The sequence below is a fragment of the Bidens hawaiensis genome, unplaced genomic scaffold (genome assembly GCF_021521415.1).
Source record: "Bidens hawaiensis isolate Kalapana, Puna unplaced genomic scaffold, B.hawaiensis_p1.1 tig00032405_1, whole genome shotgun sequence".
Classification (NCBI taxonomy): domain Eukaryota; kingdom Viridiplantae; phylum Streptophyta; class Magnoliopsida; order Asterales; family Asteraceae; genus Bidens; species Bidens hawaiensis.
The window spans coordinates 62,241-80,568 of NW_027495514.1; the positions used below are offsets into that span (position 1 = coordinate 62,241).

Here is an 18,328-nt window from a genome sequence, read left to right on the forward strand (position 1 = left end):
TCAATCTTCAAATCCAGTTTTCTTCCAGATTGCATTCCTAACTCTACTCAAATCTCTTCCTTTCAACGTCCTTCCATTCCCCTCTTGAACGGAAAACGACGCCATTCTCGTCCTCAACAAATACTCATGCGGTGGGACCCACTCCTCACCCGAATTATAATCCTCTTCATCGTCACTCTCTCTTCTTCGATTCTGCGTGTCCCCCTCTTTCAGAATCTTCGACCAGTCCGGCACACTCACCGGCACCGACGCCGCCGTTCCTCCCACCCGCCGCTTCACCGCCGATCGCTTCGACACCCTCGTCACCGCCATCGGTTTACGCGACTCCGGCGACACGGACACGTTCCACACGTCCGATTCGTCCAGTTCGAAATCGGGTCCGGCGGATCCGGGTATCTCGCCCGAGAGATAACGGGTCAGGAAGTAGGTGTTTGATGCCGCCATTGTTAGTGTTATGAATCAAATCAAATTGTGAATGAAAGAGGTGATGGGTTATTTGCTCTGTTTATATAGGGGTTGAATGGATAGTGGATAAGGTTTATTCTATGTATCTATATTTATATTTTATTTTATTTTTTTGGGGGATAACATATTAATAAGAACGCGTTTTAATCTTTGGGAGGTAATTTACGTATGAATTAAAAGATTGTGCTGACTGCTGACTACGCGATAATATAAATGTTTAATAATGTGTAGTTGAAGTTTCATCTTATCTTTTAGGTAATATCCTCGTAAATATGCCTTCTCAACCGGTTGCTACTGGATCCGATTTACCGGTTCACCACTTTTGAAAATCATCTCTTTACTTTTAAATACTACATTATAAAACAATAATATAGTAACTTTTTATGTGTTAAGTTCTAATGTATCATGACCCATTTTTTCTTGCTTCTATCTCCTAATAATTTTACATATTTCTTTTGATTGGTTTTATAATTTTTGTTTACCACTCTTTATCCTATTAAGTAATAGTTACTTGGCCATTTTTATTTGGTGAGATGGTAAGATGGTTAGGATGTGAATTTGGTGATGAATGGTTCAACCTCCATACTGTATAATATATTTAGTTGTTCAAAAAAAAAAAAGAAAAAAATAGCGATTTGGCAAGTTCTATAATTCCATTTATAAAGGTTTCTTTATAGATTGCACATCCCTTTCATTATTTAACCTATGTAATATGAATTATATTTTTAAATAAGAAATATTTAAAGAGTTATGAATTCTATTTTTTTAATTATCCAACTCATGTAAATGTTTAATACATCAATTTATAACCTAGTGATACAATAAAACATTAAATTTAAAACTTAAATATAATAGCCAGATCAAATAAAAACAGTTTAAATTTACAAAATGAGACGGGTTATGTGTCTGGACCGATACTGAAAACACCTGTTCAGATTTAACAGGATTAATATTCTTTCTGTGGGTAATATGTTGGGGGTAAAGCGGCCCCCACCCACATGGTTGTTACCTTAACTTATCCAAATTTCCTATAGTTTCACCGGACACGTTACAGAGTTGCTAACACATAATTGTCGTGAGGGGTAAAAAAGAGAAAAGTTTTGTCGCGACTCGAGGGTGCGTGGGGGAATGAATCTGTTGTGGGTTGAGTGAATGAAGCATTGTGGTCCGGACTCCGGACCCTCTGGTTATTAAAATAGAGACGCGTGTCCTCTCGCTTATTGTGCCAGGTGGATGCGTAAGATGGGTTCCCGTTGTAAAAGGCACGTGGAGTGAAGCCCATTGGGTCTTTCATTGTGTTGTGACAGTTGTCCTTTTTTATTGGTGTTTCTTAAATGGGCCACAATTATTATTATTATTATTTTTTAAACTAATCAAAAGTTCTAACTGATGCAAATCATGCAATGTGTATAGGAGGACTATGGTTAACCTTAAAACACACAATCGTTAAAAACGATATAGATATAAACTCAAGCATTGTGTAAAAAATAATCACACATATTGGAAGATAGAAGAAGTGTAGTTGGAAAAGCGTCTTATGTGTCCGTATGATTATATTTATTTTATTTTATATTTTAGTCTTTAAAATTGATGTATTAAAACATCCTTTTGAGATTATATATTCTTTGTCTTACGATGCACAGAGTGAGTTATGCTTGGTCTCTAAGGACCGCTAGGACACCAACCTGGGTGCATCGGTTGCACTCAAATCCATCCCGAGCGGGTTCTCTACACTGATGATAATAAACCGCTTAGTTTTATTTTCTTTTTTGTAACAAAGTGTTTAATTTTTTTATTTATACACTTGAATCATCCATTTTCTGATCACTTATGGTCATGGTGCTTGATGGTAGCAACGGGGATTAAGCTTTGCCGGAACCCGAGGTAGGTGAGGATAAAGATGACTATTGGTGGTTGAGGATGAAGATGATTATAGGTGGTGGGTCCCTGATTTAATTTATTTGTTTATTAAATTGGATATCGAATTTTAATTTGATTTTTGGAATCTATTCCATTTGATTCTATAACAAATTAATACATTTGCGAAAAATTCTGAATTTATCTTTTTAATATTTTTATTATTTAAAATGGAGAAAGATGGATTGTGACAATAAGATCATTACGCTTGAAATATGGGTGTGATAAGATGATATACATCTAGCGTGACGCCTACGTGAAAAAAGACAAAAGGTGAAAGATGGTTTGAGATCGGATGACTACTCTCCCACCCTCATCCCTTTTTATTAGTAGATAAAGTTATTTTAGTAAAACAATATCAAAGATAATATCATTATATAAAGTGTTGGAGTTACGAAATAGTACATATATTTATAATTTTAATCCAAATATTCTTTTCTTAAGACTTACGTCACTAAACTTAAGGGAAATTATTAATTGTTTAATGGTGCCATTAATACCCATCTGTAATTCCTGCAGCTATTTTATTCATTACAAAATACTTTTCTAGCTATTAATTCATTTGTTGTTTCATATTATTTTATTTAACAAATAATAATAAAATGGTCTATTTGATCCCACCCGTTTAGTGGAGACATGATCTTGCTAGGAAAAAGCAAACCATTAAACATAATGACTCCAGCTTTTGATTTAAATATCAACTAGAACATTTTATTTATTTCAATATATCTTGTGAATCATACTTTATGTCATCATATTTTACATTGATTGTGACATGTGAATATAGATGCATCAGAAGACAACGTAACAAGTAATTTAATATGGTCTTTTAGACACGAAGGCACAGAAAATTGAAAAAGAAAGAAGTTAAAATTTGAGATTTAAAGTAAATGTATATAGAATTTTTAGAATTTAAAATTTAAGATTTAAAGTAAATGTATATAGAATTTTTAGAATTTAATTGGATATGTATACGTTTGTTGTTGCAATGCTTTTGTTGGTATAATTAGTACAATAGTGAATAGAGAGCAAATTAGAATGATAAATTTCATAGCATATGATTTACAGGTTTGAAATTTGTTCCTAGAAATCTACTTATTGTAACCTAATTTTGTGAATGAGCTGCAGCTTGGTGCACTAACACACCTGAATGTTTACGGAATATGAGTTAGGTTCAAATAAGAAGTATAGTTTTTGTAAGAAGGCTAGGAAGGAGGACATTTTAGTTAACACCAAAATCTAACAAAACCCACTTTTGTAAGAATCCACTTTTCCGGCGAGCGGAACCATGTCAATATAAATCTGGTTATAGCAAAATTGATGATTCAGACTGTTTTTATGATTAAATTGAAGATATATTTGATGATTCCTTGACCTCTCCGGATTTAATCCCAGTCTTTTTTCCGGTTAGAACAATTTTCCGGCGAAGTCGAACAGTGGTGGTGGTAAACGGTGGTGCAACGACGAATACGAGAGGTTGTGGTGGTGAACGGTGGTAGCAACGGGGTTGTTGACATGGTGATGGTTGTTGATGACGATGATGTACGAGCAGAGACAAGGGCTGTGTTTGTGTTAAATGGTAAAACACAACTGGAGATAAGACTAGAACATATGCTTTCATCATTGTTCTATATATAAAACATAATAAGGTTTAAAATAATAACACTATGTTAAAACTCTAAAACACAATTTTATACTTAAGCCTCAAAAACACAATTGTGAGTGATAGTGAACATCGGTTGTGTATTATCGTGAAAAAGCATAAATGAAAAAACACAATTATGAAAAAGACAAGAATAACACACTAAAAAAAACCATGTTTAACACAATGGAAGAAAACCAATCTTAAAACACAATGAGAATCACAATTATGGTAAAACACAATGAAGTAATCTTAAAACACAATATTTTTTATTATGAAAACAATATCTTAACAAGAAAAACACTATGCGAAAACACAATTAATAAACACATTTTTGGTAATGAAAAAAAACACAATAGCCAACACCTATAACACAATGCATGTATCTTTATTCTAAAGGGATTTGCATTCTTACATTTTACCCACCTTATTACTTAACATAGGTTGAGTAAATATTAAGGTTAGATATTTTAACCCGGTTTCGTGCAAACTTACATTTTTAAAGGGTTATTATTATAAATTCTTAAATAGTTACATTTTAAACCTTGAACTTTAATTATTTACATTTCTCAACATTTATTTTGTTTAAAGACCTTCAAGACAACCTTTCTAAATTCAAGACTTCTTTTCTTTTAAGGCATTGTGCGTTAAACTCGTCGTTCCGACAAATCTCCAAATTATCATCTTTCTTTTACTACTTGAAGGTGAGTACTTCATACCCCATTTTCCATCTTTTATTTTGGGGGTGACATTTCATACTTATTCAACAAAATGCTTTATATTTGAATCTTAAACCACAAACGTAGTTGTATACTTTACCTAAATAATTGCTCGATTTGGTGTTCTATTCTTATATGCCTATGTGTTTATCGCTTTTGGTTGGTGGAACTATAAAATCCTAGACTATTTGGCATCCCCTTATAGCAAGGCGTCGTTAACGTAATGCAATTAACGATAGCTATAAAATCCTAGACTATTTGGCATCCTCTTATAGCTAGGTGTCGCTAATGTGTTTAGCGATATCTATTTATCCAAATTACCACTTTTATTTATCGTTTCGTATGCAAGTTTTGTGGCTATCTTTATTATATACTAATATGATTAAACTTATGAATTGCTCACCAACCTTTGTGTTGACAAACTTTATTTTATGAAATGTTGCAGGTTTGCATCTTGGTTGATTTATGATTGTGAAGAAAACGACATCAAAGACCTTAGGATATTAGTAAAAATGAACAATATCAAATTTGCCATATTTTGTGATATCTTGTTTATGGTTATTTTATGGATAATTGTTATGTGACATTTTCGATGTTGTGAAATGAAATGAGTTTATTAAATACTGTCACTTTAATTAGTGTCATGTGCTTATGGACAATCGTTACACCTCGGCATGTTCCGCCGCCTTTGGTCGGGGTGTGACACACGGGATAATTCAAATTATAAAATTATAAGTAAAACAAATAATTACATAGCGTACAAATTGTATCTATACAATTTGTACATAAATTGATTTTATTTATATCACAAAATTATTTTTTTAAATGAACTTAATAAAAAAATGCCCATGTAAAAACGTACACGATAATATTTCTTTCTATTGAAAAATTCATTCTCGGTGCCATATATGTATAATTGAAAGACTTTTGGTTATGAACCAATTTCGAAAATAAAGCTTCTCATACGATAATAGTTATAACCACTTAGTCTAAATACAAAAATGAGCGTCACCTTTATTGATATATTTATCAATTTACCACTCATTAAAGGAAAGTAGAACATTAAATTGAAAGACTTTTGGTTATGAACCAATTTCGAAAATAAAGTTTCTCGTACGATAGTAGTTCTAACCACTCAGTATAAATACAAAAAGGAGCGTCACCTTTATTGATATATTTATCAATTTACCACTCATTAAAGGAAAGTAGAACATTAAATTGTAACAATGGATGTTCTTCAAGAGCTATTTTTACTGAGCTACACCATGAAAAAGATTTTGATAAGTTTCAGAGGGCTTATCGACTTTGTCATAATGACAACATAAAAAATAACATGTTAACCCATCCAATTTTGTGAATATTTTGTTTCATTTGAGAATAGTTTTCCATGACATGTTTCTTATACAACGTTCTGATCACAATTGAAGGAAAAATTAATGTTAACATAAATATTTCAAAGCTGATAAAAGTTAGAAGCATTAATGGGCATAGAGGTGGTATGTCGAAAGTGTTCGCAGTCTTTTCTTACATTTTAATAGTTGAGGGAAAAATAGTCAGTTTGCCAAATCCCGAACCTTTTGATTATTTTAAAAAATACCCTTAAAAAATAAATTTTAAACCCGAATCATGTTTAAAATTCTAACTTTCATACTTTTGATATTTCAAAGTCAACACTTTGAACCCATAACAAATTTGACGATAAGTCTATTTTATATTATCAAACTTTTAAAAATACACAAAATTTTTATTTTTGATCTGTAACAAATTTTGACCTAAATTTAGTTAATTTGTACCAAATAATCTATTTACCAACTTTTGACCCATAATATCAAATTTAAGTTTCATAAAAAAACCCGAAACAATTTTCATTTGAGAAACATGATTTGTTGTTGATTTTTGAAATTCAAAGTATTTTGAAATATGTAGTAAAATAATATGTTAGTATTTATATTTATAAAAATATATAGATATTATGTAAATATAGTGTAAAAGGAAAGTGAATAATTATTAATTTATTACATATATTAGAGTAAATTAGTTTTGGAGGGAAAAAATTGTAAGAATTAACCAAAACATGACAAGTGTTCACATTTATTTTAATTTATTAGAATAGGTAGATACGTGCGCCAGTGACATATAAGCGAAAATACCATCCAAACCTTTAGTGAGTTACCATTGTTGTTGTACACCCGAGCTCAAATAATATACCCGGAACTTTTTCTATTTGAGGTAGGTGACGCATGAAAAATTGAAATGGGTTATGCTCATCGAGATGAACCTAATAGGCGCATCATTGTCACCAACTTGATCATGATCACAATATGAATATTTGTTTCAATCCGTAGTTGGTATGCAATTAAGATGTTGCCACCTATTCAAGAAATTGGATAGTAATTTTAGTGTTGTATGATGTCTTAACAAACATTTGGCTTTTAAAAGATGTCGTGATAGTGTTGGTTGCATATCTTGTATGTTCATGATAATTTGCTGACATATATACGGTATCTATATTGTTGATATGGATTCTAATTTTCATAATGGAATGTATGGTGTAAAGTTATAGGGGAAAAACCCGTGTATTTAGGAGCATTTTAATAATCTTATAATTTTAATTTTGATAATTGGACTGAACTACCTGGTCTAAGAAAAAAATATCACCTTATCATTTTAATCGCAAGTTATATGTGGCATGTAAATAATAAAATAAGATGCCTCATCCCTGATTATTGCTTCCAAATATTCAAAAAAAAAAAAACATAATTTAAAAGAAGGAATCAAGCCCTAATTATGTCACTCCTCCGATTTCTCACATTCATTTCCCAACCGAAAACACCAGTCACCAAGTATAAAAAATAGTACATCATAAAACTCTAGAATCGTGTCGTTTGCTTTAAATCAACCATACCAAGTTCGAATATCTCGTCTATTACACTTGAATTCAATGGCACGTTCTAACAAACATTGAGGCTTGAGAGACTTATGTGGTCGAATCACCATATAGTATTGGGCTAATAAATTTTTAAATGGGCTAGCAACCCAAATTCGAATTGATATAACAATAACAAAGAAGTTAGGTTTTAAATATGCCACATAATATGACATTATGACCTGTTAAGCATAAGCCCACAGTCACAACTCATTAATTAATTTTTCTAGGATTTCATTTTTTCAAAATATGGACACATTTTTATAAGGCCCCCACTTAATCTTGGTGGGTTAATGTTTTTTTTTTTAATTTATTTTATTTTTAAAACAAGCCCAAGAAGCTAGGCCCCGACATTTTATCATCGTTCTGATCAAGGAGGAGAGAGTGTTTTTGTCTTTTACAGTTCTAGAAAGATCTAATGATATCGAGATCAATTACATAGAAAATTTCAACAAAAACTTCTCGAAATTTAATGTTCTGGTGACGTGTACGTCACAACAAAAGAAAAAAAAAATCAATTATTGTATCACATTATTATTACATGTTTCTGATTTGAAACATGTTTTCATGAAAATTTTTGCAAAAGCTATTTAAAACATACATTTTCAATTATATTTGTTACTACTGTTTTATATGTAACGGATCATTAGAAGTATTTAGGTTTATTAATGGTTATCTTTTTAAAAACTGTTTGTTCTTAGTATCTTCAACCTTCAAACGCAACAACAAATCGCAACTATTTTCTACTACTCTTGAAACACTGATCACCACCAATGACCACATTCGTTGACCCGTAACCCTCCACCACCATCACTGCTTTTACTACACCGTTACGCTGTCCAAAATATCAAACCGTATATGTACACGTGGCATTCATCAAACACCATTGCACAACAATAATGCTTAGATGACAAGACTCCTTTCTCTCATTTTGTTTGAAACCAATCAAGAATTATTGAAACAAAAATGGAGCCCCACACTCAACACCTGGTTTCCCTCTAGACCATCCATGAAATTAAGATATTTTCTCATGGTTGATATTTTATCGATGTTCCATCAAAACATTCCTATAAATACTCGAACCCTTTGCTTCATTCATCTTCAAACCTGTTGTGATCATCAATTACTTTTTAACGTCGAAAGTTAGGTTTCATATTTCTCTCTTTCGTCGGAGAGAAAGAGATTAATTGTACATACAAACCTAGTACCAACCCAACATGATGACGTTGAACGACATGACAAGATCTATGAGGATGGTGCGACCCAAATCTATACTAGAGACTGCACCATTGCAAATTGTCCCACCGATGAAACCATCTTGTGCACCGAGGTTGGCCACTATCAGGGAAGAACGAGGCGAAGGTTTTGAAGACCGAACGAAGATCAAGTATAATTAACAAGATCAAAAATAATCAATCATATGTTCCTATAGCTCCTCAATTCTGAGAGGACATCAGAGATTGGTTCAAGTAAATCCATCCTGATGTGCATCATCATTTTATTTTTATTATTTTGTCTTTGGAATTTTACTCTGGTGTAAATATTTTGTAATATATACCTATGTTATAACAATAAAATCTATAATTGTTATAAGTAAACAAATTAAACTTTAAGCATATATAAGCATAGTTATAATGCATTTGAACTTTATGGATTGGGCATTAAAGTAAAAAAAACGTGTATGTTGTTTAAAACAAACCACAAATTTAATATAACCTTTTCAAGACGACGACTTTGATTTTCATAAATGAAATTATGAAACCATTGACATTAGATAGGTGGTCGAAATAACTGCTTACATGGCTCACATTTCAAAGGATTCTTAAAAGCACGTTTATGAAGACATTAATCTTCAGTTTTAAAGATAAACGATCAACGGGTTATAGATAATTCTTGACGAATTATTTATTGATACTTTTATATTTAAACTAGGATAATTACTAACTGGAACTAATAAGTGTTATCTAGTAAGTTTATTTGATCATTAAACAGAGTTTAACTGTTTGTGAAATGTTAAAATACAAAGAAAGACAAAAACGATAAGTGTGAGGAATATGGCCACGCAAAAAACCACTCAACAAAAAATTCAAAAAAAAATCATAACTCAAAATATAAATAAAAAAAAATTTAAAAACTCAAATGTTTCATTTGTCATTCTAGTTACAAAAAAAAAAATAATAATAAAAAGAAAATAAATAACCGACGAAAAGACGCAATGACGAAAATAAAAAATTGACACAATTATAATTAAAAAAGAAACAATGGACCGAAAATATAACACAATACCGAACAAAATATAACACAATATCAAGAAAAAAAGACACAATGTTATGAAAAACAGACACAATTAATTACGAAAATAAGTACAAAAGACAATGATAAACAAAAAGACATAATCATCTTTTTTCTCTCAACATTGTGTCTTTTTTTTATAAACAAGGAAGACGGTGGAAACATTTTTGTGTTTTCACTTTTTTAGTTTTTATATTGAATTTTGAGTTATGATTTTTTTAAAAATCTTTTTAAGTGTCTTTTTTTGTGTGACTATAAATCTTTCTCATCCTTATGTCCCTCTTTGTAGAATAACTTGACCCGATTTATAGGACAACGGAGGAATGAGCTCTCAAAATTCCTCCATGATCAACATAGAGCATATAAAAAGATGAAATTAATCACCTGTTACTACAGCCGTTGGCAAATTCATAGAGCTTTTAAATAAAGTTTTTAATCGTTTTTCTTGTTTATTGACTAACATTTTAAGTTAGGTTAGGATTAGAATGAGTTTGCTATAAATATTTGTTAAATCTATTGTAATTTGCATGCTTTCATTGATTTATAATAAAAGAGCCAAACAAGTTTATTCAATCTCTTGTTTATATGTTCGATCAAATACCTAATTTTTTAATAGTTTAGCCACTAAAAAGATGACCGATATCAATAGTTTTCGCTAGTTTTAATTAAGTTTGCTATTGTTTTCACAAGGTTTTTCTAGTTTATTCAAAATTGAAGGATTCAACTGTGTTTGATATAATGTTGGTATCTATGATTCCAATTAACGTATCAGACCGACACGTATGTCCGGTTATTAAAACATTAATCGAAACATCAATGAGTTAATACATAACAAAAGAATACAAAAAATATACGAGTGGCTGAGAAGAAGTGGGCGGTTTTATAACATTAATTTAATTCCATGGGTCAGCTATATTACGTTCGAAAAAATCAAAAGCTTAAGTGGCTTCACTACATTGTTGACAGGTGTTGTTATCACATCATCTTGGCCGCCACCCCCAAGACTAAAGATCAAAAGTAATTATTTTTTAATTTTTGGGAACGTTAAACTTAACAAATGTTAATTTTGTATTCAATGAAAATGGAAATCGTATATTATTGTCTTTACATTTCCAATTCAATGATATGAAGATTTGGGACGGAGTCTGTAGAGTCTCAAATTTGAATTTGTTTTTAATTGGGTGTTATTGTAGTGGGCTTTTGGTAATGGGTTTTTCTTGGAACAAGATGTGATGGGCTTGGCGATCCAGCATTGTTTGCGATCATTGACGTAAGCGGTCATAGTTTGCAATTGGTTACCCCAGGTAACCGGACTTTATTTACCAAAACGGACTTCTAGTCCAATGGTATCTTGGTGGTGGGATAAGATTTAATGATCATAAGGTCTTGGGTTCGAATCTCACAAGAGGGGGTTTTTCTCAAATATTGAGTTTCCTCCTGAATTGATGGCGGATATGATCGCGTGGTACCACTAGTGGCACGATGATACTCCAGTGATCCGTGAGTGATCCAAATTAGTCGTTAAAAAAAACGGACTTTATTTGTTAGTCGTTCAAAAATAATGTTGAAAGTTTATTATTTGTATATGTTTGTATTAAATAGCTATATGAAGCCATATTTGTTTAATACTAAATATTATAAATTTATAATAACATGATTGAAGACAAGAGAACAAACATGATAACACTTGAAAAAAACACAAACATGTGGACAATAAACTTTTTATTTGAGGACAATAATGAAAAGAAAAAACATGATAAAAGCGTTACTTATTTCATTTATAAGTTTTTATGGAAAAAGAATAATAATAAAAGTGACAATATTTGTTATATAGTCGTTCGAATTATTTTTTTCCTTAAATGACTTGTCATGATGTTGATATGGAACCAAAAGATAAGCCCCGTCAATGGTAATACTAATTTATACTCTTCAAAATAGGAAAATCTAAATATTACCCTCCTTATCTCTCTAAACGTATGCTTTATATAAGAGTTCATTTTCTTGTTATGTTTCGTTTATAGAAAATGAACGATCACAATTCCTCCTGTTATCTATGCGCATAGTCCCGCTATACTCAGTTCCTAGCTTCTTCTAGTTTTATAATATATCGGCCTTTAAAGAAAAATAAAAAATCCATGTTCATAGACTATCAAAGTAGTTGTGTTTGCACGTTACACTAATAATACAAACTCAAGAAATAAAAGCATGTATAAAAGTAAATGAATTTCAAGACTTTAGCTTGTTCACTTTTTGCTAAGATTAGCTGATGTTCATGATCTATAAATTTTTACAAGAAAACAAGTAAAGAAAAATGAGCTGATGTATAGAGGTGATCGTTAACATTACACAAAGGTAATCAGACCTTGCGTTGTTATTTCTAAAAGATAGTGTGTTTGGATTCATTTTTTTTGTGTGTGTGGCTATTTATTATTTAACCTATATAATTAAATAGGCGATGCTCACTTGATAAATTTAACTCATTTAACCCCTTTTATCAAATAATTAGTATGTCTTAGATAAACGAGTCACGCAAACTCAATAATTTTCGAGTTAAAGATGATAAGTATGCCCGAGTTAGGGTTCATGTCTTTGGCATTAGTAAACACATGAATCGTGTTTGGTCTTATTAATGCAACAAAGTAGTACATCATGATTTCAACTTACGATGATTTACGGATTCAAATCTTAGCGGTTGATTAATATTCAAAAATAAAATAAACAGGAAAAATATTAAAAACTAAACAGCTAGAATAATATACTATTTACATTCTCATTAAAAATAACTTAATAGCAACTCTAACGTTATAACTTACAGATCTTTATTTATCAAGTCTTCACAAACCTCAGTAAAAATATATTATATAATATTTATTGTAAGTGAGAGGAGAGGGTCCCACCACTCCTACTCGCATGGGGTTGCATTCACGGACCAAACAAGTGGAACAACCATACTTCAACCATATGGAGAAGTCCGTTTCCATTTGTCCGTCTACATCCACACGTTGATCTGAACTTACAAAAAACCATCAACTTGGAGATGCTCTTAAACTCGGAAATACAAGACAAATTCTTGATCAGATATTAATGGCTACTACCTTGTAGTGGGACACAAAATTCTGCTTGGAAAAAGAAGTCTATTTTGAAATTTGCTTCCATTATTTTTTTTAATCATAATCTTTTGACATTTGGAATGCACTAGCACAAGCTGCGGTCCCGTGAGGAGAAAATAGATTTTATATATTTGTATAGACGGTGTGTTATGTTATAGTTTCGGTTTTCTTTTTCTTTTTTGGATATAAGGGTGTTATGATATTGGGTATGGGTGTACACGAACCGAACCGGACTGGATGAGACCCTGTCCGTGTTCGTCCGTTAAGCTTTTGACGGATAAACGGACGGTTTACGAACACTATACCAAACGAAAATTCATGTCCGTGTCTGTCCATTAAGAAATCGAGTTTGTCTGTGTCCGTTCGTTAACTGCATATATAAAATTTCTTGAAGTTTGTTCGTGAACGAAAATTCATCGTGTGACCCAACTTTTCCGACATAATCTGCACAGATCAAATTTCTTGAAGTATATAACAAACTCAAAAACGAATTAACATAAACCAATTTTTCAGATCAACTGATTGTTAAAAATCAACTTACGTGATAAAGGGTTCAGCGTGGGTGGAAATGATGTATTAAACCATATACAATGATAAAATACTTGGTTTACATTTAAAATACAAATAAGACAACTAATAAACAAAATACAAACAAAACTTCAAGTCCAATGCCGATTGTCAAAGTCTTAAAAACAATGAAGTGATACTTTCTTATCAAGTGATCAACACTCATAATTAAAAAAGAAAGAAATCAAAAGCAATCCCATAGACAGAGAGATAATGTGGTGAGTTGGATATGAATGCTTATGTGGTGGCATAATCATTCACCACCAACCTCCAGATGGCATTAAGAACAATGTTTTTTCATGTTATATTTATATAAATACGACAATCATGAAAAAACATTTAGAAGTATTTTGAAAAATATAAAATGTTTGAATTTCAGATTAATTGCAAGTAAATCACTTTTGTTATTTCTTTTGTACATATTACAGAAATAGAGTTAACAACCAAGTGGGTTATTCTGTTAGTGACAATATGCTGTTTAGCTGCTGTGTCAGATTCTCTTAATTGATTGTATCGTGACTTGATTTCGTGTACCCTTTTGATCAAACGTCTTGGTCTTTTCCTGTTCTCTTCATAATATATACAGACCATTCTTGACAGGTCACAACCCCTTCGGGGTGATATTGAACCAAACCAACGCGATGGTTCGTTGGTGGCGTCTTTGTAAACTTATATGGCTCTCGGCAACCGATATCTCGGCTCACGGATCAACGAAGAACATAGCAAAATCGCCAACATGTGATAGTTGGCACCTATGGCCCAAACCAACATGACTCTTCATTGAACCGTGTGATCCTTCCCTTTCAACCATTCGTCAACCGTCCAAGGCAACCATACATATCGACGCTGCCCTTTATGTCAAACCATTGTGACCATGTTAATTGAACCGCTTTACTATATGGTCTAGCGACCCCTATAAACCACAAACTGATTCTATACAGGTGCAGCCATTTAACCTGTCTCTGACCAAGCCAAGCGAAAATATAAAGGTCTAAATTGTATCGCGACCCTATAAACCACAAGCATGTGCAACCATTTGACCTATCTCTGACTGAGCCTATCAAAAACAGGCTGCTCACAGTGTGTAAAGGGCGCACATCAAAACGTCACATTGTGGCATTGTGGCATTGCGGCCTATCGCCCAAGCCACGCATGTGTGTGCAAGGGCAGGTTGTCCTCAGCCCTCACTAGTTTCCTGCTTAAATTAACCATCTTAGGGTTTAAGAATCCTTTTACATGGAAGCACAATACTCTTAAAAACAGATTTTATATCCTATATATAGACATTTTGTAGAATATTTCCTAGCATTGCTTTTATGACATAAATAGCATTTAGCAGAGTGCTCTAGGGGTATTCGGTTTTGAGTCAAATAACATGCTATATTATATCATAATACGTTACAACATCTCCACTGGGTTCGACAGCTTACAACATGGTGAAAATTCGAGAATAGTGCCCCTTCGCCAATTGGCTTATATCTTCGTAGCAAATTGAATCGGAAATGAAGACGTATAGCATGCCTCCACACGCTTTCAACGAATCAAATGACGAATGCAGTGGTCCATGTATTCACAAGGATTTAGAGACAAGTGAGAGAGGTTAGGTGCAGATTAAAGGGAAAAAAGATGTTTTCATGAGGCCTAAACAAATAAGTAAATAGCCATAGGTTTCAGCTCCAGCATGCGTTTCAGTGTTTCACACTAACAATAAAAATAATTACACACTATCATGACTTCTTCTACATGCCATTTGCTTATGACCATTCTGCCCCTTTCTAAACAGCTAATTATAAACAGAATGGGGGTGTTAAAAGTCATTCTACCATCATTCATTCATTCCTACAACTTAAACTCATCATTTTGTTCCCTCACACATTCTTCTAAAGTGTTGCATGTCACAGAATTTAAGGGATATACAACTAAGCACCAATTCACTATATATACCACATTATTTTTTAGTGAACACCAACATACCAGAAAGTAAGAATGACACAAAAAACTTCATTTCTTCTCATTCTAAACTTACTCTTCTACACTACTCTAGGAGGTCAAGATCGGGCCCCACACGGGCTAGCTCACGAGAACCTAATTGCGTTATCACCATCTGCTTATAGTTTCTTCCACCCGAATCAACAACTGGGAGTTCAACACTCCTGTGAATACTCTAACTGCTCACCATTGCCTGTAGCTGCTACGGTTCAGTCAACTTTAGCACATGAAAGCAGAGCGGGCCGGGCCAAAGTAGGAGCCGGATGCATTGCTGCTATAATTTTTGGTTTTGTATTTATAATTCTCCTAGCCATGGGTGCCTACTACGTAGTTACAACCCGTCGGACCAATTTCAGGAAAAATAATAGTACAGTTAGACCATCAGCTTAATGTACCAGTACAACTAAGTTTTAGTCAATTTACGGCTTGTCTTATCACTCTTCATTTCCTCCTTAATCTAGAATAATATATGTATGCAAATATGCAAGTATGCAATTAATTGTCACTGATTAATGAATGTAGTTAAAGTTGAACGTTGATTTATCGATAACGACTGAAACAAGTGAGCTACAAGTCATAAAAAAGACATACATTAGCTTGCCATTGCAAGCATTTGATGGAAGATTATGCAATTATACATCTACCAGCGTCGTGAACTGAGAGCCTGAATAGCCGGTCCAAACACCTGATCAACTGATTTGTTCCAATAGCGTGCAAATTCGATTTTCTTTCCAGAAACAGGCTCTTTCACCTGTGCTCATCACACAAGCTTCAAACCATCAAAATTCATTCAAAATCTACAAAACAATAGGCTTATCAACTAGGGGTGTCCAACGAATCGAATTATTTGAATTTTGAAGTTTTGAAGCCAGATTCGAGTTTTATTCAAAAGTCAATTACTGAATCCGAATCGAATTTGAAAGTTGAAGCTAGATTCAAATCCGATTCGAATTTCGATTACTGAACTTGAATCGAACCAAATCGAATTTCTAGTTTTCTGAGTCTGATTCGAACATAGGACAGCGCCAAGTCGACAAGTTGCTCTAGAAATCAAAAATGAAATTAAAAACCATTAAAGGAAGACTGAATTAGGGATTTAACTATTTACAGATTTAGTGAACATGTGTGTGTATATAAATCTATAATATATATAAATGAAACCTCTAAAATCCTACGTGTCGCGATATGGTCGCTCCCCCCTTCTATGGAAGCCATCAGATTGCTTGATTTTTAAATGGAGGTCTCTCATTGATTTAACCCAAATTCATGGGTATGGGTCTTACCAAAACCAGATAGCTTTTAAACGGGTTATACATCTCATTAAATTTAAATATTATTCTTACCAATTATTTGATATGAAAATCCTATAAGATAGGGATATACTAAAATTTAATATCCAATTTAAAAAGAAAAATATATTATTTATAATTAATAAACAATTTTATAGTAAAAAACATAAGCGGGTCATGTGTCACCAAATCCAGATAGCTTTTAAACGGGTTATAACATATCATTTATTTATGAAACCCTTTCATCATCAAACCCTAAGTATATTATTAACTTTCTTACAATAAAGAAAATTAAAATCCAAAAAATAAATATTAAAAAACGAAAAATATAAAACAACCGTTCTTTCAAGCCATCAGATTGCTTTATTTGTAAATGAAGACTTCTCACACATTTGACCCGAATTCACAGGTAAAGGTCTCACCAAACTCAGATAGCTCTTAAACGAGTTATAACATCTCATTATATCAATAATTAATCTAATCAAATATTTGATATGAAAATCCTATAAAATATGGATATACTAAAAATTAATATCCTCTTTTATTTAAAAAAGATATTATTTATAATTAAGAAAGAATTTTATAATAAAGAAAATAAACGGGTAATGGGTATCACCAAACCTAGATAGCTTTTAAACCGGAATATAGCATATCTTTATTTGTGAAACCATTTTCTCATCAAACCTCAAGTATATTAATTATTAACTTTCTTACAATAAATAAAATTAAAATCCAAATATATATATATATATATATATATATTAAAAACGAATAATGTAAAACAACCCCCGTAATACGAGGGATAAAATCTAGTTAAAAATAAAATGCATAACTTGAATCTGGAATTCGAATGCGCATTTCGAGTCCAATTCAAATACCGCTATTATTAACTATTGAAGAGGTAGGTCCCAGCAGAGCCCAGTTGGACCCGCAAGACTCACCTCAAAGAGGGACGTCTGCGCAGTTGAACCCGCAAGACTCACCTTCAACAAGGACGTCTGCGCAAAGGCTAAACTCGCAAGACTCACCTTGAAGAGACGTCTGCGCAGAAACCAACTGGATCCGCAGGACCCACCATGCTCAGAGACGTGACGTCCTTACGCGCAGTACGCAAGCTGTTCCCGCAGGAAAAGCCTCCCAATGGTTGACGTACTCCGCCTGTTCCCGCAGCAACGGATACTAGCCATCAGGGAAGGCTACCCGCGCAGCAAGGCTACACGCACAAGGCACTTAACTCTTAAATAATTCAGTAATGTCACCTGAAGAAGGAGGGAGCAAGCCGGGAACACTCCCGCACAAAGCCGGGAACACTCCCGCACAAATGAGCCGGTCCGTACGATACTGGAGGATCTTTTGTACTGTACCTGACGAGGTATGGACAAAAGATCTGACCAAAGATACGACAGCTCACT

General features: G+C 32.8%; 1 protein-coding gene and 1 pseudogene across 1 annotated transcript; one reads left to right on the forward strand and one right to left on the reverse strand.

Annotated features, from left to right (window-relative positions):
• LOC143583459 (protein S40-4 pseudogene) lies at nt 1-444 on the reverse strand (annotated as a pseudogene).
• Nucleotides 445-15,624: 15,180 nt separating this feature from the next.
• Nucleotides 15,625-16,017, forward strand: LOC143583461 (uncharacterized). The gene has a single exon (XM_077065764.1). It carries the CDS (start codon nt 15,625-15,627, stop codon nt 16,015-16,017), a length of 393 nt encoding a protein of 130 aa, XP_076921879.1.
• Nucleotides 16,018-18,328: the final 2,311 nt, after the last annotated feature.